General features: G+C 41.6%; 1 protein-coding gene across 3 annotated transcripts in view; it reads right to left on the bottom strand.

Moving 5' to 3' along the window:
- Nucleotides 1-27,080, bottom strand: part of ARHGAP18 (Rho GTPase activating protein 18) — a 92,277-nt gene that overhangs the window by 51,167 nt on the left and 14,030 nt on the right. For 2 of the 3 annotated variants that reach the window (XM_048048090.2, XM_048048091.2), the window contains exon 1: nt 14,119-14,369. The exons of the other annotated variant lie outside the window; for it this stretch is intronic. In XM_048048090.2, coding sequence (XP_047904047.2) covers nt 14,119-14,354 — 236 coding nt within the window. In that variant the 5' untranslated portion in view covers nt 14,355-14,369. Of the gene's footprint in view, nt 1-14,118; nt 14,370-27,080 lie in introns of those variants that run through there. 3 annotated transcript variants of the gene reach the window in all.

The raw sequence follows: 27,080 nt of genomic DNA, 5'->3' as shown, positions 1-27,080 counted from the left end.
AAACCTACAGTGTAAGTCAACAGAGCAACGGCAAGGGAACTATAAATCTCATTCAGAAGTAAATCAGTTAGAATGATTTGTACAATGCCCTCTAAAAATAAATGACCTTTTTTTTTTTTTTTTTTTAACAAGTATATACAATATTGTCTTAAATGAGGTAATACACTGAAGCTGTCTCTTCCACAGAGTGCCCCAAGTAATGCTCTTCAGCTGCAATTCCTTCTCTGTTCACACTGCCTTCACACCAGAGCAACCTTGCAGTGTCCCAGGGCAGATATGCCCAAGGGCAACACCTCCAGGCCACTCCACCCTTCACAATAACTTGCAAGACTCCAACACCACCTTCTAAGCACCCTTCTCGGAGTGCCACAAATCCACATCCTGAAAAATCATGTGCCAGACCCTGAGATGGGCCAGATCCCTCCCTGCTCACAGACAGAGCTCTTCAAAGACAGCACAAGTAGGAAGGTAGCCAGCCCGTCACGCACCCAGGGTTATTCAGGGGAGATAGAAGGGTATCATTGTTTACTAGGAGAGACAACATGGGAGAGGTCCAGCCACCAGGTCTGTCAGAGGACTGTATGACAATATTTAGCAGAGTTATCTAGACGCAAAACTCAAGCACGCCACCTGCTCAGTGCAAGTCACCACCCTCCCCAGCCACAGCAGAGAATATTTCTTTATTCAGAAATAGTGACAGGTCCACATCCAGAGTAAGACCATCAGCATGACATCAGCACAGCACCTCCATCGGCAGCTAGGCTTTCTTCTGCTGGAGGTCACCAACAGACATCCAAGGCAATGCTGTGACCCTTTGAGCAGCTAAGCCACCTCTCACACAAAATCCAATGCCACTGCTTTTTCCTTTGTATTACTCATTCAGGTTGACACAGCAGAAAACTTGCATTTCCTAGCTGCACAAAGGACTTAGTCTGGCCCTCGTCATTAGTTTTTCTGGACAGTCACATCTGTCTAGCAGTTACCCACATGCAAGTCTGCCACAGTTGGATATGCCAGCCACTGTGGCTTTCTTCCAAGCTATGAAGCCAGAGAAACTTGGGCAGGAAGACCTTGGTATATCCTGCAGAAGGAACATGCAAGACGTTTTGGTCGTATCTCCTTAACTTTAGTAATTTCCTCGGTATTATGGGGAGCCCACTCAGACAGAGGATGACCAGGCAGAGTCCCACTTACCCTACAACACCAACTTGGTGACAACCATGCAGAGCAAGTGCTTCTGAAAAAGGAAAACATGGGGCATGAGGGATCCTTGGTACAGGAAAGCAGACAAAGTAACACCCTCTTCTGTTGTAAGGGTCACAGGCCTCCTCCTTAGGACTCTAGATGGATGTAGATGCCCTTTCGGTAGCTTGGGACAACTGGTTTTCCTATGGCCCCTCAGTGCAGCAGTACTCTCCCACCCTTCTCAGATGGCAACCAGCTGGATGCAGACTGGGCAGCACACGGAGCTCAGACAGCAGTAAGATGGCGGACTTCATGGGGTAAAGTTGCCAAGCTACTGACCGACAGACCACCCTGGTGGACAACTGTTGATGAGGGATACAATAAACTTTGGGAGGAAGGCCTGAGACACATGTTCTGTACCTCCCAGAGCTAATGAGGCCAGCCACCAGGCAGCTTTCACACCAATAAATGAACGTCTTACTCATGATCCAGAGGACGAAAAGACCCTCTGGGAGTTGCTAGCAGTGGGCCTGCATCACCAAATTTGGCAGAGGCAGTGCCAATTTCTGCCTCCAGCAATTCAGTCATGTCCTGAACATGCCTGAGAGAAACTCCCCTGGACTGGTTCAGCACCAAGCAATGTGACCTAACTTCTGGGACAGACACTGGCCACACCGGTGCACGTATGTATCTGCCTGACCCCTCCTTCAGAGGAGGCACCAGCCCCTTCTCCCACACAAGCTGCAGCTGGCAACCACATGCTGGTAGGTAAAATCCACCACGCAGCTGTTGAAGGACAGCAGCAAGCAGGGCCTCACAGCACCTCACTCGGTACGCAGTGAAGGCTGAAAGGTGCTTGCTAGAGGCACTTGGGGACCTGCTGTGCAGATGCAGACAAAGCATTTTCACCACTTGCACGGCCGTTGGGGGATCACTGAGGCCAAAGAGCACACTCAATAGCATGCCTCTGGTGAAATGGTATCTTCATATTGAATTCTAAATACCAGCTGAAGAATCTCTGCTTTATGCTTTCACAGTCACAGAAGAATAGCCAATTGTCCCCCAGAAGCTCAGGGGTCCCACCACAAAATGTAAAAGCTGAGGAGATCCTTTTCTAGTGCTGAAAAGGCTATACAAGGGCTGGATGGATTCCATATCATCTTAAATGGTATGGAACTTCATTTAAAAGTGACTTAATTTTAAAAATGCTATTGACCGAATTCTGACTGCAGTTTTTTAAACCTTCTTTACAGCTCAGCTGTCCCTTCTCTGAAAAGATCTTTTGATTCACTGGTGGATTTCTCCCCATTTATTCATGCTGCTGCAGCCCACCCCTTACATTGTTCATTATCTCTCATGAAAGTCCCACGCACACGCACTGTGAGAAGCCACCACAGATACAGGGAGGATGTGCAAAGCCACCGTCAACACAGGGAGGAAAACAGAATGATCACTTTGCATCCGAGTAACACTCAGGTATTTCTAAGGCAATGCCTGCAGCAGGAAGATGGTTCAGCTTGCTACAGAATGGGAAGCTTGGAGAAGACCTCTGTTGCTAACAGAAACACAGTGCTTCACATAAAGCACACTAAATCTCAATTAAGGCACAATCCATTCACCCGTGTTGCTATAAGCTCCTATTTTGTTTTGCCATATGTATATGCAGTGTGTACAGAAGAACAAGAGCAATGTTATGTACTCTCGACTACTACCACCTGTGATTGTACACAGATGCAGAAGATGTGCTCCAGCAATTACATAAACGTGTTGTTGTGTATGGTAAAAATACTTTACACATTACATGCATTACTGCAAGTTATTTCCTTGTTTAAAGTACTATCAATGGCTTCTGGTGACAGCAGCAGCTTGAAATGGGACAAAGGATTGTCTCCAGCTAGCTCAGAACAAGCCACAGAATCAAAACACAATAGTTGAAGATAAAAATAGAAGCTTTAAAGGATTACAGTTTCCTCATTGACTACTATAAGCTGCAGAAGTGTTGCTCCTACTTTGAAAAGCATCTGAAGCTTTTAGAGTATGCTTCACTGAACAGTTTTGTTTTTCTACCTTATGTCAAAAAATCTTACTTCATACTAATATTTTGACTCAGATAAATTTCATCAGTCTTCAGAAGAATCTTAATATAACTTAAACTACTGGTGAGTACAAATTCTTAAAAACAAATAGAAAATAATTCAGTTACAAAGAACGTATCAGCATAAATGTTTCTTTGAATTCAAAAATGGAGAACACTTCTAGGAAATAAAATGAAGGGTAAGAAACATGTTCAGCTATCCCAGGGTCCTATAAAGGTAAGATAACTTCAACTTCAAATATAAACAGATATTAGTTTCTCATGCCCACAGTGTGGTTGTATAACGGAATAACTTGAATAACTCACCTAGGAAGCTTTGGAGTAAAGTGATAGGTGAATAGGCTTTATAACTGGAACAATGGTGTGTAAAATGAAAAACTGCCCAGTTACTTCTCATTTCTAGACTTCCAGCTTCACAAATATTCTTATGAACACGTTTGGTTTGTGGCTTTTTTTTTTTTTTGCCTTTTTTTCCCAAAGATCTGACAATATTATGGGGTATCTAGTGGACACCAGAAAACTTTTTCAGTTTTAATAGCTTTTAAGCAGCTGTCCGCTGTTTTGAACAAAACATATTAGCATATTCAGATGCAACCTTGATTCTTCTGTTTAATAAGAACAGTACTCCTACTAGTGATTTGTGCAATATAAGCTACTTGGAGAAATATCCTCTAAGCAGTTGAAACTTTATTGGATCGAAGTCGAATTACAAGTTTATTGGAAAATACCTATGTGAGAATACTCAGAGGGTGAGAAAGAAATAGGGTTCAAAAAGCTCCAAGAGAGTAACATAAGAGAGCATGGTACAAAAGGCACCAGTCTTGTCCAGAATCAGAGGCTGTGCACCTGTGTCAACATCACACCACACACAGGGGAAAAAAAGAAACAGAAAAACAAAAGATCAACCTGGGCTGAAGGAAAGGTCTCCCAGTTTAGGCTCAAACCACATGAATACAGACAGCTATGCGTCTTTGGGGATGGAGGCGACATACCTATCAACTGGGCAGGCTCACGCTGGTGCTCAGCTAAGGTCTGGGCACACTGCGATGGCCACGTGCCCCCAGCACATCCTGATGATCTGCCCACTCTTGGGGTCCTGGCGTTCATAGGACAGGGAACACCCCCGTGCTGAAAGGCAGCCAAGAGCTGGGCTCCAGGCTCCTGTGAAACTCTATGTACAGGCTTAGATTATAATACACCATTTGAAAGGTTTGAAAAGACTGTCACATAAAGTTGCTTATGCTGAATTAGTCTTTGTTGTCTCATCCCACACTGTCCCCTGCTCTGTTTCTCACTGGCATGGCCCTGTGCAGATGTGCTGACCCACAGTCTGGCTCCAGCTACATTTTTCAGACTAACTAACTGCTAGCTGCTAACTCTCACCTGCTAATTAACAATATATCTTAGCAGCTTCTTCGAAAGCGTACAACAGAAACTGAAGTTGTGCCTTTCAGAGGTTAAATATATACATACATTTAAACTGAAACTTAACAGAAATTGTAACAGCCTATATTGAGGTCTGTGTTTAGTGAAACCTGCATCAAATAATTCTGCAAACGAACAGTGACTGAAAATGTCTAAGAGAACGTGTCCCTCACACTCCCTAAGAGAAGACTACTAAACTTTAACAATCACTTCAAAAGTGATTTTGGGGCCAAGAAAGGCCCCCAAACCAAAAGACTGTGACAGCATTGCACACATTTTACTACCATATGTCTTCATAAGCTGTTTTCTGATTTGAAGTACAAAGTGCCAAATACCAGCTTTCACAGCATGAAGCTCATAAAGTTTCCCATAAACTTTCATGAGCAGCTTCTACTTACACACAGAGAAAAAATATCATGTTTTATTTTGTGCTTGTATGCACTACCCATCGTAAGAAATTCACACAAATATGTATTTTTCTAAGCTTTAACCTCAAAGAAGAACAAGTACCACAGTGCAAATATCCTTCTCCACAAGAAGAAGGCAGGAAGAATTTGGGTCACTGGACAGGTGCTTGAACATTTTAATTAGTACATAATATTTTTACTGACATTTGTAATAATGTCTTATTATTTAAAGCCTTAGTCTCTTTTACCCTTAAACTAGAAAATATTACAGTGATGAAAAGTTAGGTTGTGTTTCTTATAGGAAAGCCTATGAGTAATTCTGATTATTCTTATTTACGATACTGCTTCGATGTACTTACTGTGTGCACTATGAAACTAGAGCGATCTTACTAGTGCAAAGTTCAGAGCAAAGAAAGGTGTGTTTAAACAAGGCATCAATCAGCAAGCTTTCACAAGCTTATCAACTAACAACCAACTGTAATTCAGAAGTTGCGATTTAATTTACCTCATTACAGTGTGTGGGAATCAAAGCTGGGCTTTTGTTTCTTTTTTGGGAAGCACACTGCACTATGCAATTAATACGTGATGAGGGGAAGGCAAGCTCTCCGCAGCTCCATAGTAAGGGCGTGGGTGCTCCACGGTATTCCCCACCAGGGATCAGCACTGGATCCCAAGGATCTCTCCTCGTGCTGCAACGCGCCTTTTGCAGGCAGACGACATGCACACTACTGAATCACCGAATGGCATGAGTCAGGGCAAAATTAGCCAGAGGTTAAGTTTACACCAGCTTTAGAGTGACTGCTAAAGGACAAAATGTACCTGAACTGACTAAAAACCTGCCAGCATAAAGCTAAGCCACCAAATTATCTTTTTAATAAATCTGAACCAATAGATTTAAATTATATCCCATCAACCTCTTACAAGATACGGCCATAGCCAGTACTAGGACTCATAAAAATGAGTTCTCTTGTCAAATCACAGCCCCGTAATGATCACATTAAGCTGACACAGATGTAGGCTGCTGCCAGAGGGTTCTGTCAAATCCTTCCTTTTCTGTGGGTTTCTATAACTTCCCTTGTGTCAGCACTGTCACTGATGCAGTCACTTGCTAAGTCAGGTTAAGAAACCAATCTGTCTGAAAAAAACTCTTGTGAAAAACACTGCTTTCAGATGGATATTTTTTCTCTTGATCCAGCTCAGCCTAGTTCGATCAGACCAGAAATGTCAATGCCAGGGAAAAAAAAATGTAGGTGAAAGGTGGAAGGAAACTCCATTTTCAGTGATGTCCCCGCTCTTTTCAGCTCATCCCAGCCTAATTGGCCACAACCTGCACCACTGTCACTGCACATCAAAACTTCTGCTGGTTTGAACCCTCTGAGGCTTCTGAGATGAAAATAAAAAGTTTCAGTAAATAGCGTAGTATCTCTCCTGAGATAACACTTTCAACAGAACAAGAAGATATTCCTCAAGACTACTGGCATATAGGCTTCTCAGAAGATGACGCAGCTTAGCAGAACACAGCCACCCTCTGCAAACAGGAACGATGGGAATCATTTTTCCTACAAAAGCAATGCTGTTACTAGCGTTCCCTTACCTGGCTGTGGCAAAGGAAATCACGAGGTGAGGCTCCAGAAGCTACACTATGGATGTCAATAGACCTATAATCCTCTTAGCAACTGCCAAGAGAGAAAGCATTTTCCACTGGCCCACGGTAACCATAGCTCTGGTCTCTCACTGTGACTGCTAACCGAGTACTGGCTTTGTAGATGGGTATTCACCAGCACTTCCTTGCTGTTCAGCAGCTGAGGCTTTCGCTTACTGCACCAAGTTCCTTCCTTTGTATCTGGGATCACAGGCTCATGACCATGGCTATAACCACAGTTGCTATATCACTCCTTGGGTGATACAAACATGCAAGAACTTCCCGATCTGTTTGTCCAGTTACAATCTAGCTTTGCACTCTCCCAAACTAGTCACAAATCTCCCTGTTATCTCTTGATATAGTATACTCCTGGACCTTGATGTTGTATTTTACTAAAAGCAAAGAATTTCTCACAGAGGGAACATTTCAACAGTAGCCTTGAGTCCAGCCAACTATTGTTCTGATGATTACACAGCAATCAGCTAAAAATAATCAACTGATTAAAAATAATAAAAAAATAAACAATTTACTAAGTGCCATATCACTAAATGTTGACAAAACAATTCTCACACATCCTTTTAAGTATTCTCCTGGTTTTCAAACAGGAAGTAAAGTTAAAACATCTGACTTCCCTAAGTCTGAGTGAAAGCTGCCTGGGTGATTTAGGGACTGGTGGACAGGAAGAAGAGGTAGTCTGAGGAGTGGTAAATTGAGGATTTGTATTGATGCTAAGTCAAGCCAAACACACCAACTGTTCTGCTGCAGTTTGGCACTGAGTATGCATGATGAGATATTTATTTATGTGCTGAAGACAGCATTATTCTTACCTTGTTGCTTTCTCACATGTGAGATACCTTCAACCATATTTCTAAGTATGCTAAAAACATTCACTTTTGTTCCCCCTCAAATACTTCACCCCAAACCACTTTACTCTTCCAACAATAACACAGGCAACGCAAAGTAAATATTCCAATACATGTTTATGTATTTGTTGCCTTTTGGTCTAAGAAGCCTCCTTAGGAAGAAATGGTGTTGTAGGAAGAACACGGGTGAAGTCTCCAAAATTCTCCTGAAAGCATTTCAAGGCTAAGGGGACTGGGATGTTGTAGCAGGAGGGGCAGGGAACAGCCTGACAGAACAAGGGTGAATAAGGAACAGGTGATCCTTGCGGGACAGTATCAGTAGGTATCTAACCTTTGCTGTGCTCACTTTTACTCTGTTGAAATACAAGACAGTTGGCACAAAACAATAACCAAAGAGTAAGTGCATAGCTTCAGCTTTTCCAGGAGGGCAGAAGGGTAACTCGCTCGCGTGCTCAACCCATTACACTGGTTGGGTTGTCACCAAATACATATCCCAGAAGACGGCGTACTTTATAAAATAAATCAATTTTTTTACACACACAAACACTTTAAAAACAAAAACCCTACATTCTTCTTACTTGTTTGGCTAGAAATATTTAAATTCCCTGCCTGCACACAATTATTTTGAGATCAGGATTCCAAGGCAGAGACAGGTTCACCGAAAAACAAGCAGCCCTCACAAAACAGCTCATTGTCACGTTGGAAATGCTCAAAACTTACTAGTGTGGAATTTTTCTTCCCCTGGCCAAGTTCATTTACTGAGTTTGGAGTGACAGTCAGTGACCCATACATAACAGGAATCTGCAATGCCACTCACAGCGGGAACTTCTCTGTATCAGTTACTGTAATTACAGCCTCAGTTCAGTTGTAGCATTCTGATTCACAAAAGAAAAAAAAAATGAAGGCACACATTCAGTAAGTCTAGTAAAAAAGCATAACTATAGAGCTGGGTACTCGCATTGCAGACGTCTCTGAGGCACTTATGAACAGCCTTTTAAAACCTTACCACTTTCAGCTCCAACCTCTCTGGTGGCAGCTATGAAACAAGAGTAAATTACTGGCAATAACAGTTTCAATCTTTTCAATAGAGTGCCAATAATAGCAGATGGGAAAAGCCATTAGTCCTATTCAAAATCAAATTCAACAATTCTGCTCTTCAAAGAAAAAGAAGAGATGCAAATAAGAAATATTCATTTGATGCCACATTTAGAGCTAAGGCTGAAGTTCAGATTTACAAGGTTCCTCTGGCACTTTGCTCATCAGAAGTTCAGCTGCTTTCTAACTTTACATAAAGACTACATGCTTATAACAGCACACCTAGTAATATCTTGTGTTATGCTCTGTATGATCTAGATTTGTACACACTCAAGAAAGCTGTTAATTAAAATGTTCAAAAGGCTTTTATGCTTCACATTCCTTATAGGTATGTCACCTCATTCTCTCTATCTTATTAAAATAAAAAAGAAAGCCAGTATACAGTGAGCCCCAATTCTCCTCTGTTCTGCTACACAGCTCCACCGATTCAGCACAGTTATTCTCATTTGATACCTATTTAAGGGCCTGACCGAGAGTGGAACTGAATAGACTGTTTTCACAGATAGCAAAGGGCATTAAATCCAATCTAAATCCATGACATAGAATGATCCAGGTCAGTTAGTGAATTGAGCTTATTGAAATAATGTTGTTTTATAACACTGACAGACGTTAAATGGATATCTAAGGGCATGACCAAGGGACCATGTCTGCATAATGAGGACTGCCCTGAAAAAGAAGGGCTTGAAAAATGCACAGAGGACATGAAACTTGAGGTGAGTTCCAACAGGATGCTTAGAAAAACAACCATGCCTGCAACTGGATGTGGTGCTAATTAGCATCATAGAAGTGATTTTACCTTTGTGGGTGACATTCATGAGACTGACACTGAACTGCTCCCTGTAATTCAGGCTGGGAAGGCAAAATAGCGGGACACACTTAAAGAAGGATGCTGAAAATTGAAGAAATTAAACAAAAGAGTCACCCAAAAAAATGTTTTTAGACCGAAGAAACAGAGAGACTCAAAAATAATTACTTATTTAGTCTACAAAAATAAAATTGAGCAGCAGCTTGATGATGAGTTAACAGGCAGCTGAAGGGCTTTTTACTCTATTGGAAGGACATAACAAGAACCAAAGGCAGAAGCCAGATAAATTCGAAGAAGAAATAAGGTGCAAACTAGGGAAGGGTAACTCGAGGGAGACAGGAATCTGGACGCAGGGAAGCAGGAAATGGTGGGCTACCACATCTTGCTGTCTGTAGATCAAGTTAGCGGGATTAATACACTGGTAACTAAGCAACACATTAAGGGTGTGCAGTACGCTACATATTTATACATGCATAAAGCACAAAAGACACAAAAGCGATTCTAAACAAAGCAACTTAGAGCGCTGTTGTCTATCAGCTCTATTTGAGTATGTCGGTAGGCACTCGACAATAAATGCTGTTCAAATTAGCAGGCAAACTCAAGGCAGGAAAGGATTTTTCTAAGGTATTTGTACTCACATAGAGCCTGTAAACTTAGATAGAACATTGCAATGATTTTGTAAAGTGAGCTGAAGTGTGATAGATCTTTGCTTTGCATAAAAGCAAGCACCACATGGCAGGTACTGTGCTGGGGAATCCGTACTGGCATCACGGCAGACAGGTTACAGGGGGTAGGAACAACAAATGCCGTGATGATATAGAAAACCCCAGATCTGTGCTGTACTAACAGCTTGCAAAAGAAATTGCAAAAGGCTCTGCCACCACAAGCCCATTGTTATAATCAGCTTGTGAGTTTGTTGCTCACACACTGAGCATTACATGCATCTCTCACAGTGCTTTAGTCCTTCAGACTGGATTTCACTGGATTTCAATTCCAAGAGTGAGTCACTGGTGGGAAAAGAGAGGGAAAGGAATGAGAGCTTTTCTCTCTGAAGGAATGAGAACAGAAACTGCCCTTCAAAGAAGGCATGAATTCATATTCACTACTAGATTTCTTCTTGGCTTGAGATGCAAACTGTTAAATCTTCAGATTAAACTGAGCAAATACTTGAACAATGAAAGGCGATCAAACTGTGAGTGATTTAGACCAAAGCTGCCTGTAGAAAACACTAAGTATTTTATGCCCCTCACTTGTCACCCATCCCAACAGTCAACACAGATACTACAACCACTAAGTTAATAAAACCCGTATTTATGAAGATAAAAAATATTTTCTTTTATGCACGCTTGCGCAGTAATCCACAATAATGGGCTCTTCTCCACAACAAAAACTGTGACCCTCTCCTCCACTGCCACACACTTCCAATCTTCAGCTGACATCTCCCAGATTCACGTGGGTTCAGCAGTTAATCAGGACAGTGAATCTCCAGCACCATGGGTGCTTGCTTGCAGGCATCATTTGGCAGAGACCTGAGGAGGTGGAATCTTCTGTTTTCCAGCAGCCAAGGGTTACAGCACTCTCTCCAGAACTGGTCTGGGTTTTAGTTCCATCTAAGGGAAACTGGGCTTGTAGTTCTCACTTTGCAAGCCAGTGCTGGCAAACCAAATGCAAGATTTAAATACAGCAAATAAGTGAGGGCGCGCATAGGTACATGACCTGTGAGGAAAAAGAGTCATGTTCTAGTCTTTATGAGATGCTGGAGTCCTTCTTAAGAAGTCACTAGCAACATGAAGATTCACAGTACCTTTGGGAGCATGTGATATTAAGAAGGCACTAGCTTGCAAAGCTTCAATACTCAAACTGGTCTTCTGCAATAAGCTTAAGAAGTACAATGAAGTGGCAGCAAAAGTGCACATGCTGGCTGCTGCTGAGAAAGCACGGTGACTCATTGGAGACATACAGGGAGACTGTGACTCACATGACAATTTGGTACAGCCAGGGAGACAATACAGAAAGGCAGCCTCTGAGATAACGCAAAGGTAAGGGAGACAAAAGCAAAGTCAACTTGCTGTGGCCATCACATTTAGAATCATTTATCTGTCACTCCGTTTGCATTTTAAGCACAGCTCTTGAAAATGCTCTGTAGCAGGATTTTATTTTTCTCACACACCAGTACGCATGCAGTTAGTTTTGCATGCATCTAGCTATTTGCAATTTTTTTATATCCTATTCCCCACCTATTTGATACTCCAGACCTGGCCTTCGCCTTACAATCACTTAAAAGATATTTTTAGCTGCATATATACATACGCACATTCACACACACATTCATTCTTGAACAGGAACAGTCCTGCAGAGGCCTGTCTGGATGAGACCGTTGTCTAAGGGTAAGCAAAAAGAGCCCTATGAAAAGTCTGTTGTTACCTGAAATGCCTGTGTGTGGCTGGCAAATATGACACAGGACCTGCAGCTCTTTCTGCTACAGAAGATGCGGTAAAATCCCCAACAAGAAACCCAAGCAGCACTGGACGTCTATGCTTAGGTACGTCAATTTCACATTTCTCTCATGCATGAACTTTACATGCCTACAAGGGGCCAAAGTGGCTGTTGAAACAGAGTCGTGGGCAAGTTACTTGATTCACTCTTATTTTCCACAGTCCATTTAACATCAAGCAGTTCCATGGGAAAAACAAGAAAAATGCCCGTGCGTGGACATCATAAAAAAGGGAGATAACACAAAAATGCAAGCAGCAAGACAGCCAATAAGGCAATAGTGAATCTAGTGGGTCAAAGCTGAGAAGTGAAAAGCAAGCAGAAAACAAGCAGTATGGAGGGGAGAGCTATTAAAATTAAACTTGACTGAGTAAACTGCTGTTGTGATTTCTCTAAGGAAGTTCTTAGATAAATACTTAGGTATACCACAGGAGTCACCCATAATCAGTATCTAAAATATAAGAAGATATTCCTTTAGCTATTACTTTAATATAAGCTGTAAAATAAATTCTATGGCAAAGACAGCTCTGATGCTAATTTAAACTTTGTCACTGACAAGACAACATTGCTAAATTGTCAAACTTGGAAGTAATCACATTAAAGCTGTTCTAGATTTTAGCCTGATGAACCAATAGTAGGGTAAGACTTTTTTACAGGAAGTATTTCACAGGCTCATTGTGCCTTTAAAGGGCCAGAAGAGAATGGTAAAGTAGCTCAATAATCTATTAGATCAGTAAAATATTGCAGTCCTATGAAGCAGGACTTCTTGTATGCCTGAAGAAAAACAAATGGTTAGGGAACATAGTTTCCTAGCTGCCACTTTATCTGGAGCACAGCCAATGCACTGCTTTTTCCAGGATGCACCAGTGCCATGCTTCTCCAACAGTCAAAAAACAATGCAGTCTCCAATGTTCATTGTTTTGAATGTCCTCGAAAAAAAGAAAAAAAAAAATCAACGTAGTTGACCATTAGTCTTTCCAAAAGGGTTGCTTCATTACAATACGAACAGCTGGCACTGTATTACATCAGCTTCCTAGTGCTCTGATTCCCGTTGAAAATTACAGAGTTTTCGAGGCAGCAGAGGGGTACGTAGTGATACTGAAAGCTGTGACATGGAAAGAGGCAGCCTTCTGGATCTTAGCTGAGAGCTAAATGGCAAACGTGCACGGTCTTTGAAGCTGTAATGCTGCCAGTGGCAGAGCTCAGGCAAACTAAATGTGGGAACCCCCTGTCCTACCCAGCTCTAACGTACACATTTCTAATGCTGTAATTAAGAAAGGAGACCACTTCTCACCTTTATTCCCTATACACACACATAGTTACAAGGAAGGGAGCACCTCAACAAAAACAGGGCCGCGGCTGTGCTGTTCAAGCACTCAGTAAGCGCATTGTTCAGTTCGGTTCTTGCCTTTGCCGTGAACTCTTAGCGTGCCATACCAAGGCACATCGGTTATCTTTTGTCCAGGGTGACATCCAGCACTTCCTTCTATCTTTTTTTAATGAGATTATAATCAGTTTGGTCTGACACGCTCTACTTGGGCACGCGTGTAAGTCATGTGCCAGTGCCGATACCGTCCCGGTTTCGGCCAGCTTCCCCGCGTTAGTAAAAGTCCCATGTTTATCAAAGGGACCTTTGTGGGCACTTCCAGCAAGGCCAGGGCAGACGGAGCGAAGACAAAACTCCTTCCCTCTCAGCAGCCTCTGCTTACTGCCAGGGCACGCAGCCCGCGTTACACACAGCCTGCGGGGCACCCGGTGCGGCCGCCCTGCTCCCCACCACCCCCTTTCGAGCTGTCAAAACCTCCAGCAAGTTTCCCTCGGCCTCACCTGCACTTCCTTCAGCGCTCCCCGTTACAACAATAACAAACACCCACCACCACCACCACCACCACCACCACCGAGCACCGAGCCGCGCCGAGAGCCGGCTGAAGCCCCCCCCCGGCCGGATCCCGCGGGGCTGCCGGGGCACGGCTCCCCCGGGGCCGCTCCCCGCCGCCTCCCGCCCGGTGCCCGCAGCCCGGCCGCCCGCGACCGGCCCCGAAGGCGCTTCCCCGGCCGCCCCACGAGCCCCCGCAGGGGCTCCCCGCGGGGCCGCCGCCGCCGCTCACCCGCCGGGGGCGCCGCCGCCGCCGCTGGGGTGGTAGGCGGTGAGCACCACGCCGCGGGAGCCCGGCAGCCAGCTCATGCTGCCATCCCCTCTGCCGGCGCCTCGGCGGAGCGGGGCGGCTCGGCAGGGCTCGGCACAGCGGGGCAGGGCCGCCCACGGCAGCGCCTCCTGCGGCCGGCCGCCGCCGGGCCCCTCCTCCGCCGCCACCGCCGCCACCGCCACCGCCGGTGTTTCCATCGCACGCCATGGTTACCAAAATGGCGGTGCGCGGCGAGGTCAGGGCAGGACACCAGGCAGCCGGGCTCCCTCTCCTGCTGTCCCCTAGCCCCGCGTCCGAATCGCTTTTTTTGCCATTAGGACTGGCTTCAGTGCTGGCATAACTATCACGTTTCCTTCTCCCTTGTGCAGCTGCCCTGCTTGCAGTTAGGTGTCTGAAAAATTCGGCGCGGGGCTACGTGAGGTGCTCAGGAGCGCTTAGGTACCTCGAGGTCCCGATCTTCATGTATGTATACCATCTGCAGGGCGGTAATTTTGACCTCCAGTCACTGAAAAATCGCTCCCAGCAGAGAATCCAACAGGAAAAACTTCCCGTCGTGTCTGAGCGGGACTGGTGTGTCCTTCACGGCCCTCCACACACCTGGAGCTGTTGATTTTGTTCGTGGGTGATACCCAGACATAACCAAATTTTGTCATTGACTTAAGCAGATAACTTTATCCAGGTTTCTTCTTAAAAGGGTGGCCTTTTATGGGACACCGAAGGGGCTGTCCTTTATTTCTCTGAAAAGGGTAACATCCCCATGAAATGTTGGGAAGACTCTCAGCATGACAAGCACAGGGAAGTGCTGCAGAGTTCAAGAGATGGAGGGGCCTTTTCACTTCTTCCACTACTGAAGGTCAGCTTTGCCTTGGTTTTAGGTGCATACAAAGAACTGAGGGTAGGGGTGAGTTTTAACGATGCCTGACTCTCCCAGGACTTCTGTACGATGTTTTATCTGTAGGCAGCTGGCCAAGGTGTTTTGACTAAAATGTTTTTGCACACAAATTGACAACTTTTCATCAAAATTTTCAAATTTAAACAAAAAAAATATGAAAAACAGGGAGTAGTACCGGTAAGCTTTTCACATATCCATTGCAATAAAGTAGAAGAGATCTATGAAATAAGTGGAAATTTTTCTTTTTGTCCAGTTGTCTCAGGGCAGATCTACTGCACACACCAAAGGCTGTGCACGCTGCCTGACCTCCCCAGAGGTCCTTGGTTTCCAAAGGGCAAGAGCAAGAGCGCAGCCTCTGTGCTTGCTACCTCAGCAGTGTCTCAGTGGTCCAGCTGCAAACAGCTGAAGTAGCAGTATTCACCAAAAGCAGTGCGCTGGGTCAAGTTACCTGTGTAACTTGCCAAAAAACAAGGATATGAAAACACTGTAAAACTTAGAGTTGTGAAAAGATTTCCTTGTACCCTCAGTACACAGGTACAGCACTCAGTACACCTCTCAGGCTGTGTCAGAAAGGCAAAAACTGGGGCCTGATTTCTCACACGCAGACACAAGCAAGACCCATCTCTTTTCACTGCTCACGTTAGAAGCACATCAGCATGAGACGACAAAGCACCCTATTAATATATGCCACTACAACTATTTACTGTTGCCTTTGGCTCTGTCTTTAAATGCATGTGTGGCTAATTGTTGAACAGCCTATGCAGAATACAAAATTATTTTGTTAAGGACCCAACCTTTTCCTTTTAAACTAAAACAAGAAAACTACAAATGTAAATGAAGTGAAATTGCCTTAGGACTTGGCAGTTTCTAAAATCTTCAGCTAGCTGTTTGCACACCAAATACTCTAGTCAGTTGTAAAACTTCCTTTAAAGAATAGATTAAAAAAAAAAAAAAAAAAAGTAAAAATCTTTAAAGCATTCTGAGTTTAATGAGTGCTTGCCAAAACCCTGTGCCCAAAGAATATATATTAGGTGCCATAAGATTAAAAATCTAAAGTATTTATCCTTTGATAAGCATCTTAAAACACATTATAATTAGGATACACCACACTTCCGCTGTAAAAAGAATGAAGAAGCACAATGTAGCCAGCACGGCATCAGAAGGAACTGGTAAAAAAAAAAGAAATTACTACAAATGGAAAATGGGGAGAAGAGTTGCATGCTGCCAAGTCCACAGGGGAGTAGTGGAGGCAGATAAAGAATGGCAAAACCCAGACTGAGTTTATAGTCATCAACTGGAGAATAAGCACACTTTTGTAAGTGTATCACAAGGAGGGTTGGAAAAGGACCTAAAAAGAAAGAAGTTCTATTAATAAGTGAGAATAGAGACTAAATTACTGGTAACTCAGAAATAACAGATAGCGATTCCCTTATTTAAATCTGTCTTTAGTATGACATGCTTCAAATGTGCTGAGCATGCAACAGCTCCTGTGGATTTAAGAGCTTAACTCCAGGCACGCTTTTTTCTTTACTCTGGTTGATAGCTTGATAGGATCAAACTCTGTCCTGTTATGACAGCATAACTCCAGCACAGTTTAGTTTTCTTGGCTGAAATTATTCTGGAGGCAGATAGATAATCTAGATCTACAGATGCATTATTGCTGTAAACTGACAAGAATATCACCACTCTTCCACTGGTCTGTCCTCTGCCTAAACCAACTTATACTCAGTAATTATCAAGTTTGCAACTAGTATTCTTCTTCTTAACAAGGTACAGGTATACTTATTTGAAAAGCAAGGTTGTTTGTTATCAGCTAGATAAGAAGGCAACATTTGAGACATATAGCTTTATGTGGTAGAAAGAGATATAATTGAGAAAGGAGATTACAAATCAGGCTGTCTTACTGCTGAACCCAAGACTCCTTCAAAGAGTTCAAATATTTAGATTAAGATGTCATGCGGTACCTTTACACTTAATATAATCAGTCACTGGGGCCAAGCAGTGCAGGATTCTCATGCTTAGTATTTTCTTCACAAACCAATTGCTAAAAAGAAAATGCCTTATCAGCACCATCCTTCATCACTGTTTTAAAAAGACTTAATATATATTTGTTCAACATCTACTTTTCACTCTTCACTGCAAAATGACTTTTTTTTCCTTTTTTAAGTTTTTTTTTTTCAAATAAAGTCCAAAACTACACAGATTTGTTTTTTATTATTTTTTATTTATTTTTTTTATTTCCAGGTGCTGGCTGATTTTTCACATTCCATGTTCCTGATGATGCAGCAATTATCAGCAGGTAAAAATGCAGCCTACTGAATTTTACTGAGTACTGCATTTTACTGCTTCTACCGAGAAGCACTGGTTTGAAGAAATTATAACAGATAAGCTTAGAAGTTCCAATTCACAGACTGACTTCAACAGCCCAGCACGGATTTATTCCTGCTGAGCTCCAGAGATCCCCTTAGAAGCAATACTGTAGTGTTCAGACAACAAATGCAGAGCTGCAGTGAATGGACAACTGTACCTCAGGACTTGTAAAATACATTTGTAATGACCTAGTCCAGGAGAGTTTCATCCTTTCCCTAGCATTACCTACTGTAAAATTTGTTCAGAGAGATTTTCAACTGAGAAGAAAATGTCTCAGTCAGCTCACTCACCTAATTCACATTCTAATAAAGTGGCAGCATTTCCATTGTCCAAATTATGTTTCCAGGATTCCAGCTAACAGCCAGAAAAGGCATGAAGCAGAAAGTTGTTCATATATTGTAAGATGAAGTCTAACACTTGCTAAGCTCCATACCCCACGTGGTGGTGCACTTCACTACACAAAGAACCGCACACTTAAACAGTGCTCTGCAGCCATTAATGAGCAACGCGAGCAGCAATACGGGAAAGAATATTATATATAGGAAAGATATTCTTTCCCATTGTATATAGGAAATGTGTATTTCCTGTAGTACAGCAAAGAGTATTACACATGCAGGGTATGATTTCTGCTGCTTAACAGTTGATGTCTATATCCATGCAAGTGATTTTAGGCTCCACTGAAAGTCCATGAAAGAAATTCACTTTTAGTGGGTAAAATCATCTGACCTATGTCATCCATCCACTTTAGGACATGAAGATGAATCATGCTCTATAACTGTCTGTTTCCTTCCACAGGCTAGAAAGATAAACTAGATGAGTAGGTCACATGCAGATGTCCACATCTATCAGATAAGCTACTCTTTAATTTTTTTATGTTGCCTGTGAACATACAGAAGACAATGTTCAGTTACAATGTGCAACATATGGCATCTAAAATGTGGAGTATTCAATACTTTGAAATGTACTAGTATGTAGGAGGTGTTTTAGACCAACTTAGCTGCCCCCAAATATCAAAATGGGGATGAAGTCACACATGCACTTTTACACAGAAAGTACATTTGCATACAGAAAGCTGATAACATCCTTGCTAGCCTGCACATCATGAATATTTCTGATGGTCTGATCCTTCAAATGAACGTGCATTCCACATTCAATTTTTCCATAGCATTCTTTATGGAAAAAATACGTCCAATACTGTCAGAAGACAGCTCAGTATGAGGGAGAATTTTGTAAGCAACCCAGAACTGACACAGAAGCAACTGCAAGGACACAACAGTGGGTATGAGAAACAAACCCCTCACGGCTTTCTGCAAGTGCTGGCCTTCTCCCTCACTGCCCTCCACACACAAATTTGAACAGCTGGCTTGTTCCAAACCTCAGCAAAAAGAAAAGAAGAGGGGGGGAAACTTCACATCTTCCTCTCTTTTCCTGCAAGTTGCTCTAAAATGTATCTGGTGCACTCTGGTGGCTGCTTTGGTAATTCTTTATGTGATGAATGGAAAAGGTGAAACGGTAATTACTGATGCCGTTTTTGAGATTATCCATATGAAGACTAATGAGCATATGAATTTATTCCAGTTTATTCAGTTTGATTTTTCTTGGACGCAACCCCTGGAGAAATTCAGGTCTCGCCCATCACAGTCCATCTGTTTACCTTACAAAAATCACAGGGCGTTTTGATTGCATGAGGTTCTCATCTCATCTGCTTTAATGTTTTCGCTCATGGTCAGACAGCTGCTGAATTTTACCCAGAGGCATATCAGTTTCAGTAGTGGTAATTTATCCACATTTATTTGCTGTGTGACCTTGCACAATCCTCATACCCATGCTTGCCTCCCTTCTCCTATCCATATAACAGGGCTAATAATACCTAACTATTTATGAAGGTTATTCACCATACGTTGAATTGCATTAAAAGGTACCAAAAGTGCAGTGTATTACTTCTTGTTGCTTTACTATGATGAATTTTTTTTTGGTGTGTGATTTAAAAGGGATAAAATGGCATGGGTTTCTGTATCCAGGAGCACAGAGAACAAATAATAAATCTTTTACACTTTGCAGTATCTCAACATGAGGTATAGGATTTTAGAGGAAAACTTAATACCACAACTGAAGTTCCATACCACGTTTGAAAAGTCATCATCAGTGTTGCAGGCTAAGGGTTTTTCACTGGTGATTCTGAAAGCCCCCTTTCTCTTGAGATAGTTTTGATACAATTTTAGTTGCTTAAACTATCACTTCACATATGCCATTAATTCTGAAAAGACAGTGTATTTTCAGCATATGATGGCCTCAGTCTTTATTAATGCTCCCAAAGCGTCACTTAGATGTGGCACAGGTAGATACATTCTCCAAGTGTAATAAAATAAAGACCAAAGAAAAACTCTGGTGCATGGTATCTATGTTTCTGATCAATCCTGTCTTAAGTATATACAAGGCAGCTCTATAACCCTCCCAAAAGTTTTTTCCTGTGTTAAACATGCTACGTGCTTTCACTTCTCTGTCAGAGAGAATGCTTCTATCTTCCTGGCCATCTTTCTTGCCTTTTTTTTGCATCTGTTCCAATGTGAATCAATCTTCCCTGAGCATGGGGGTCCTGAACTCTGTAGAGCAACTGGTATCTTGCACAATGTCACAAGCACTTTACTGTGGAAAACGTTAGCTTTTCCCATGGCTGTGTCACATTGGTGCTTACAGTCCTCCTGTGACCAGCTTGAACGTACATGCATATGATACAGTTGGAGCAGATTTGCTGACCAGTTTGCACATCAGAGCATTCACGGGAAGGTCATTCCAAAATCTGTTAGGGATACATGCAGACTGGTGGGGGGCATTCAAATTTTTGTTGTGAGGTTGCTGTCATATGAAAGCCAGAAATCCCAGTTTTGTCTCTCCCCTTGGATAACACACCCAACATTAAAACCACTGGAGACATGGGAGTGGAGAAGGTTCCCATAACTCACAACACTACCTCTCTTATCCTTTAAATTAGGCATTAAACTGCTATATCCAACATTTGGGTGTAACTGGACAGATGGAATGGCCAGCTCAAGTTTCATCAAGTGAAGTGAGGATGGGGGCAGCAAGTGCAGAGAACCTACTTGGAAACAACCATGCAATTTGCTGCTTTAAAAAGCAGGCTGTCTGTCACCCAGCTTCACAGCCTGTGCCAGCCATTCTCCCGGACCGCTTTAGATCAGGATTGAGTAGGGACTGGGATGTTTTTTTCACTCTACATCTGGCGAGGAAGTTGAAGGCATGCTCCCTCTTGCACACACCCTCTAAGTCAGCCTGCTTTTTGACTCTGTGCTCTTCTCTTCATTAACCTTCTAATTTTGCTGCTGTCTGCAGATTTCATCACAGCGCAGAAACATCTGGTGGAGTAAAACATGCAGCAGCAATGACAAAGATTATTTTCTCGGTTTAGTCAGAAAAGCTCATGAACATTGTGACAAAATCCTAAACCAAGTAAGCCAGAGCTATCCAGAAATGTAGCTGCTAGGCTGGCAACAAGCGCTTCAGAACAATGAAAGAAACAATTGCCTGAGTCATCAGCTGCGTGGAAGAAAATGATTGCTCTGTAAAGGCTTTTAAACTGTAGCTTACCCAGTAAACTTCAAGTTAACCTAGAGCAAAGTATTTTTAGTTATTTCTTACAGATATGAAAAACAAAAAAACTTATTTTGCATCATTCTCTTTCACCCCAAACATTCTTTTTTAAATGTTTTCCTCTCCCTTGTTTTACACAGTTGAATCAAATTCAGAGACCGTTCATATGGAATATTTCAAGCTGTCAATATTTGTATTATTTTGCTATTTTGAATTGAAACAGTTTTCTGAATCCAACATAAATTCACAAATGGTTTGCATCAACTCAGAACTGCATTTTCCAGGAATTTAGCTAAACTGCAAAAGAAGGCCACCACACTTCAACTACATATAAAGTCCTAACTACAGTTTGAGAAATATCACATTAATGGGGCATCATCTCTTAAAACTGTATCTGTATGTATCGGAGACAAATCAGAAGTGAGGAATTAAAGTCCCCATATTTTCACTTTTTTATCAGCTTACTAGGCTCATTTCTGTTATTCTGGAATTCTGTAAAAATCCTCAACACAACCAAATATTTAACTATGACTTTTGCACAAATTTGCTTTGCCACCAATGCTTAGCACTTGTAATTCTGAATTAAATAATAGGATATTTGGAAGTGTTTTCCAGTAGGTTTATTGCAACGAGGACTGATCAGATTTAGAACAAAGAAATTCACAAACATAAACTGCAGGAATAAAACTGATCATTTTTTAATGATAGTACTCCTGATGCTTTTTATTTGCTCTTCATAACTATTCAAAATGTAACTCTCCTGAATAAAAACTACAAAGAAAACTAATGTGAACACTTGTGCAAGAACTTTTACAATAAATACTTGAGTATTTGTTTGATTCTTTGTGATTGAAAACAGCCCATGAGAAAGATGAAAAAATACCAGTCATGCAGCAAGAAAAATAAACTCAAAGCAACATTATCGCTGTACCCATGCGTGTATAGGTACAGCTATATTGCTATATGTACCTAGCAATAACTTCAAAGTTCAGAAGTATTTCTAGGCTGATGCATAGCCACACACACTACTCACAAGCAATTTTAAAGAAAGCATAAAATTCATAGCCTCTAAAGGCCTCTGTCCTCTAAGGGTTTATTTGTGACAGTCACAAATGAATAAATTTAATAAATCATTCATTGTAGCTAATTTGCTCATCTCTGTCTGCAGGGAGATTGTGACAGACAGGTTTGCACTGCAAAGTTCAGAGCTGTAGAAATACAAGGCAAGAATAGAGTACCAGTGCTGTGTATTTTGGAAGCAATAGCTGATGTTACAGAAGGCTAAACTTGAAAGTTTGCCTACAGCAGAATATAATCTGTGTAGTTTCTGCAAGAAAAACATAACATTTACAGTTCAGTTGGAAGATATTCACAAGAAATGGTATTTATGTTACAGCAGTCAGATTTACTTTGATTTAAATCAATATAGGATCTTGTTATTTAATAACGCACGTGATGTACAATACTGTTCACCATATGTCCAGAAAAAAAAAAAAAAAAAAGGAGAGAAATGGAAGCATCCTATAAATAAGCATGCATTTAGGGAAACATTTTGGATATATGCATGTGTAATACACATAACATACAAAACTGGTGAAGCCACCTGAAATGTCAGTCTATGAGGATGTAGCATGTGTGGCTTCACTGGGGGCTTTGTCCGCATAACCAGCACAAGGGAAAGCAGCCCTGGAGCAGCTCCAAGGCACATGGCTGTCACCAGAGCACAGGGCAAGGAAGGCTCCTCGTTGTCACTTAAAGATCAAGGGAAACAGTGCTCCTAACTTACATCAGGGGAAAGGCTAATTTAGCCCGGGCATAAAAAGCAGTTCCCAGGATCAGAGCCCACCATCCCTTATGCATTTTCAGGTACTTTTACTAAATACAAAATCAAGTTGCCAGAAGGCACTACGATCTGATCACTAGTATTTCCATCTCAGAATTTACATCAGTCCATCATGGTTTCTTGTCAGGGAACGGATTCTCTGAAAATACGAAATAATCATCAGGTTCTCTTTTCCAGCCTTCCTCAACCATAAAAGAAAGCTCTGTGTTAATTTACATGATGTGAACGTGTGTGTATGACAGACAGGGGCAAAGAACTGAGGAGCACATTTTGTGTTAATGAAAGGTGACATTTTTGAAAGGGTGCATCTATTCCAGCCACAGCATCATCTCTTTATCAGTAAGCATGCATATTAACAATCCCTGAAGAGTAAGCTGGCTACAAAAACTCTTTTATCTGTTTCCAAACTAATCTTTTACCATCTTTAAAACCATACTTCAAGAAGTAAGCACTTTCAGTAATATAGGGTGGTTATTTCACAAATTCTCACGGAAAAGATTCATTTTCTATTTGAGCGTGCATGGCAATGAAATTTGGCAGAATATATTACCTACAAAAGAGATATTTCTGATACCATAAGCTCTGCTGCTCTTGAGGGAATTTAGCACCTAATTCATTTAACGCTGTTCTGGAACATTTTGCAGAAGTGCACATGGGGATGGTCACCTGCAGAAGCTTTCCTCCAGTTGCCACCTGCTGGCTAACATCCAAAGGCTTCAACCACACACAGGTACCTGCTCCACCACAGTCTGAAATTTGCTCAGAATTGTAACTGTGGCATTAACAAGTATCATAAAAGTATCATGTATGTCAGCTCAGCAGGTTAGAGTAATCAGCTAGTACTCATGGTCACTAATTACATTGTTTGTGCTTTGCTTCTGTCTGTGCTATCACACATAATCTACATTTAGGAGGACAAGCTACAGGGTATTAAGGTGAAGGACAACTCAGAAACACGGCAAAACCAGCACATGTGCCACATCCAAACAAGCAAGGCTCAGATACTGTCCAAACGCTTTCTCACTCATTGACTGTATATTGCATATATACGTATAATGACCAGCACTTATTTCCATATTTTGTAATTGCCTAATTGACATAACCAGAGAATTGTAATAGGTTCTTAGTAGAGACAGATATGGCAAATAGTGATAAATACACAGAAGATAAATTGATAAATGATATGATAAATGCTTACGTCATAAGACTAGAAACTAACAGATTTCCACAGCTGGGATCATTAGTGCTTATGAAGAAGGTAGCCTTACTTCATCAAAGCATGAAAAAGCTTTGGAAATGAGGTTAAAAATGACAGGAGAGTCGCATTTGTTTTTTTGTAGCTAGAACATGTGAAGCAAAATGTTGACCCCAGCAGAGTTAGACACAAAGCTTCTACTCCTTTTCCTGGGACTAAGATTTCAGCCCCAAGTTCCCATTCTGACACCAGGCTGCCTCATGCTCCTCTTGGAGAGGATGCGGGAGAGAGAAGCAACGCAGCACTGCAGTGAAAGCACAGCTCTACTTCAGGACTTGCTACGCTTATCTGTGATCAGCTGCTGCAGGAGAGTCTCATCCTCTCCCTAGCATTATCTGCCGTGACGTTTGTTCAGGAAGATTTTAAACTGGCTCCTGCAAGGACTTCAGTGCCCTTTCTTTGCCACTAATGAAAGCAGCGCTGGGTGCAGCTGGAGTTGGCTGGTCCCCAGTCAGTGTGAGCTTGTGAATTCTCTTCTGAGGAATAAAGACATTACTAGGGTAAATTGCTTGCCCTCACTTTGAGTTTTGGATTCACAAAACATTTGTAATGCTTAAAGTGCTTTTTCCTTGTTTTTCTGTTCATTGGGGATAATTTTAGGACAAACAAGTATTTTCCAATTCTGCTTTTTATTTGTGCTTTTTGGTTAGATCAACATTTGGTTTATTTAAACTTCACTCTTTGTACTACATAGGTCTTTTATGAAGCAGCAACATGATCAAATGCTTACATCTCCCTTTCCTTGGTTAAATAGGAGGGAGGAAGGAACAGAAACCTGAAACTCCGTAAGGATTCACTCACTTACAATTCTTCCCCCCAGTACTTCCACTAAAATGACGAGATCACCAAGGGTTAGCTCATCTTCACGCTCAGAAAGAAATTTCCTGTTCACGCTCATCACAGCAGTACCCAGTTTTGGAGCGCTTCCCAAAAGAATTAGAAGAATTACTGAAAGGGGGCTTTCTCATTGGGTCTTGGTACAATTTAACTTTGCAATTCTACTCTTCCAGAATTGGTAAAGAAAAAAAGGAAAAAAAAAAAAAAGAAAAAAAAAAAACAGACCCTAGTGTAGATGCAGTTTTATCAACATAAGAGTACCTGTAACTAATTTAATACTTGTTTGGGTATTTAGGTGGCTGTAGCAATCCAAAGTGTTCTACTATATCTGCAGTAGGGCTTTTACTAAAACAGCTATTGTTAATAAAAATTCACATTTCTCACTGACTCACATTGTTTTCAAGAGTGCAGAAGCACAGAAATTACAGAAAAGAAAAATTAATCTTCAGCCATCAAACCCTCGGTTTTAGTTTTACCCAAGAATCAGCACAGAGATCACATGTCTGTATGCTGTTTCTGGGGCTCCTGGCCAAGTTCCTTGCAAGTGTGTCTTCATGAATATAAAGTTAAGGGGAAAAAGCTGCATGCTTGCCAAAATAATCCTTCTGCTTTTTCTTTTCCTGCTACTTTCTTCCCTTCAATTGCTTTGGGGCATCACTAAAAATACAGAATTGCTATAAAAGATTATTGTTATTTATGAACAGATTTCAAGCTGAAGATTATTTCCTTTTCATAGCCCTAGTTTGAGAGCTATCTATTTGTGGAAACATCAAGTTCTACAATATCATCTATGCAAAGTGCATTTCATTACAGTAATCATAGGAAGATGCTTTCACAAGGAATCTGTGCAACGTATAATGTGTGCTGTAATGTTATGCAGAAATATGTATTAGAGTATATAACCATAATAGTTATAAAAGTGTTAAGTGCTGCCTAAAGTACTTGTTACAAGGGTGAAAATGGAACTCTGCTTTTCCCCATGAAGCAAGTGCATCATTTGTTAACAGCCAACAAGCTGTGAAATGGGAGTAACTTCAGGGCATTGCCATATCCCGCACCACGACCGCCAGCCTCCGGGCTGCAAGCATCCTGCTTCAGTCCCTGGAACTCCCTACATCCAGCTATGCAGTTCAGAATAGTGTAACTGTTGAATCAACCTAATTTCTCGTTCATTTGGTTGCAGATAAGTACTTTAATGAAAAGCAAGGGTAATACTTTAAAATGAAGCCTCGTAACAACTCCCTTTGCACATGTACTGTGTATTGTTCACATTTGGGGATGGAAAGTACAATGGTGTTGAAATAAAAGATCATTTAGTATTCCTAAATAGCAACCTACATAGCATATACAAAAAGCATAAGAATATTGGGAATATACTTACAAATCTAGTAATGGCATTTAAAGTCTTTTAAGCCATAACAGTACATGGTGAACTCTTCTGGCATAATATACACTTACTGAAGTAAGCAATGCACATTGATAACAAAATAACTATTGCCTAAATCACACAGCCACACCACATTTGCAATTAAGAGGCCAATTGCCCCCAACACCTAAACAAAATATAATCAAAGCTGTGTTTAGTTAAACAATATCAATATTCAAACTATATTAAATACCATTTATAATTCAGGGGTCATACAGGTAACCCTAGCAATATTGCTGTCAGCTACTATAATTATAGTCAAAAAAAAAAAAAAAAAAAAAGCAGGGAAGGTAGTCTGCAAGTGAAGCCCAGGCCCTAAGCAAGATACAAACTTTGAAGTGAAAAAAAATAAAAAATCCCAATGGATTGTTCACCGTCTCTTCCCGTACTAGAACTAAGGGGAATTAGCTATAGCTAAAATGAAAAAGCAGATTCAAAACAGACAGAAGGTGGTGGCATTTCCCACAAAGTGTCATTACGCCATGGAATTGCTTGCTACAGGATGCTGTGGAGGCTAAAAGCTTACAGAGGTTTGAGGCAAGACCAGAGAAGCTGGCAGAAAAGAAATCCATTGAATATCACCGAATCTGTAGGAAGAACATGTGGCTCAGGAACTGCCTGGCAGTGTATGTTTGCAAGCTGGTGAAAACACCATGAATGTCAGCCCTGCTTTAGAATTCATGTACGGGCA

This window comes from Anser cygnoides, chromosome 3 (genome assembly GCF_040182565.1).
Source record: "Anser cygnoides isolate HZ-2024a breed goose chromosome 3, Taihu_goose_T2T_genome, whole genome shotgun sequence".
In the NCBI taxonomy this organism is placed as follows: Eukaryota; Metazoa; Chordata; class Aves; order Anseriformes; family Anatidae; genus Anser; species Anser cygnoides.
This window is presented reverse-complemented; position numbering and strand designations above follow the sequence as displayed.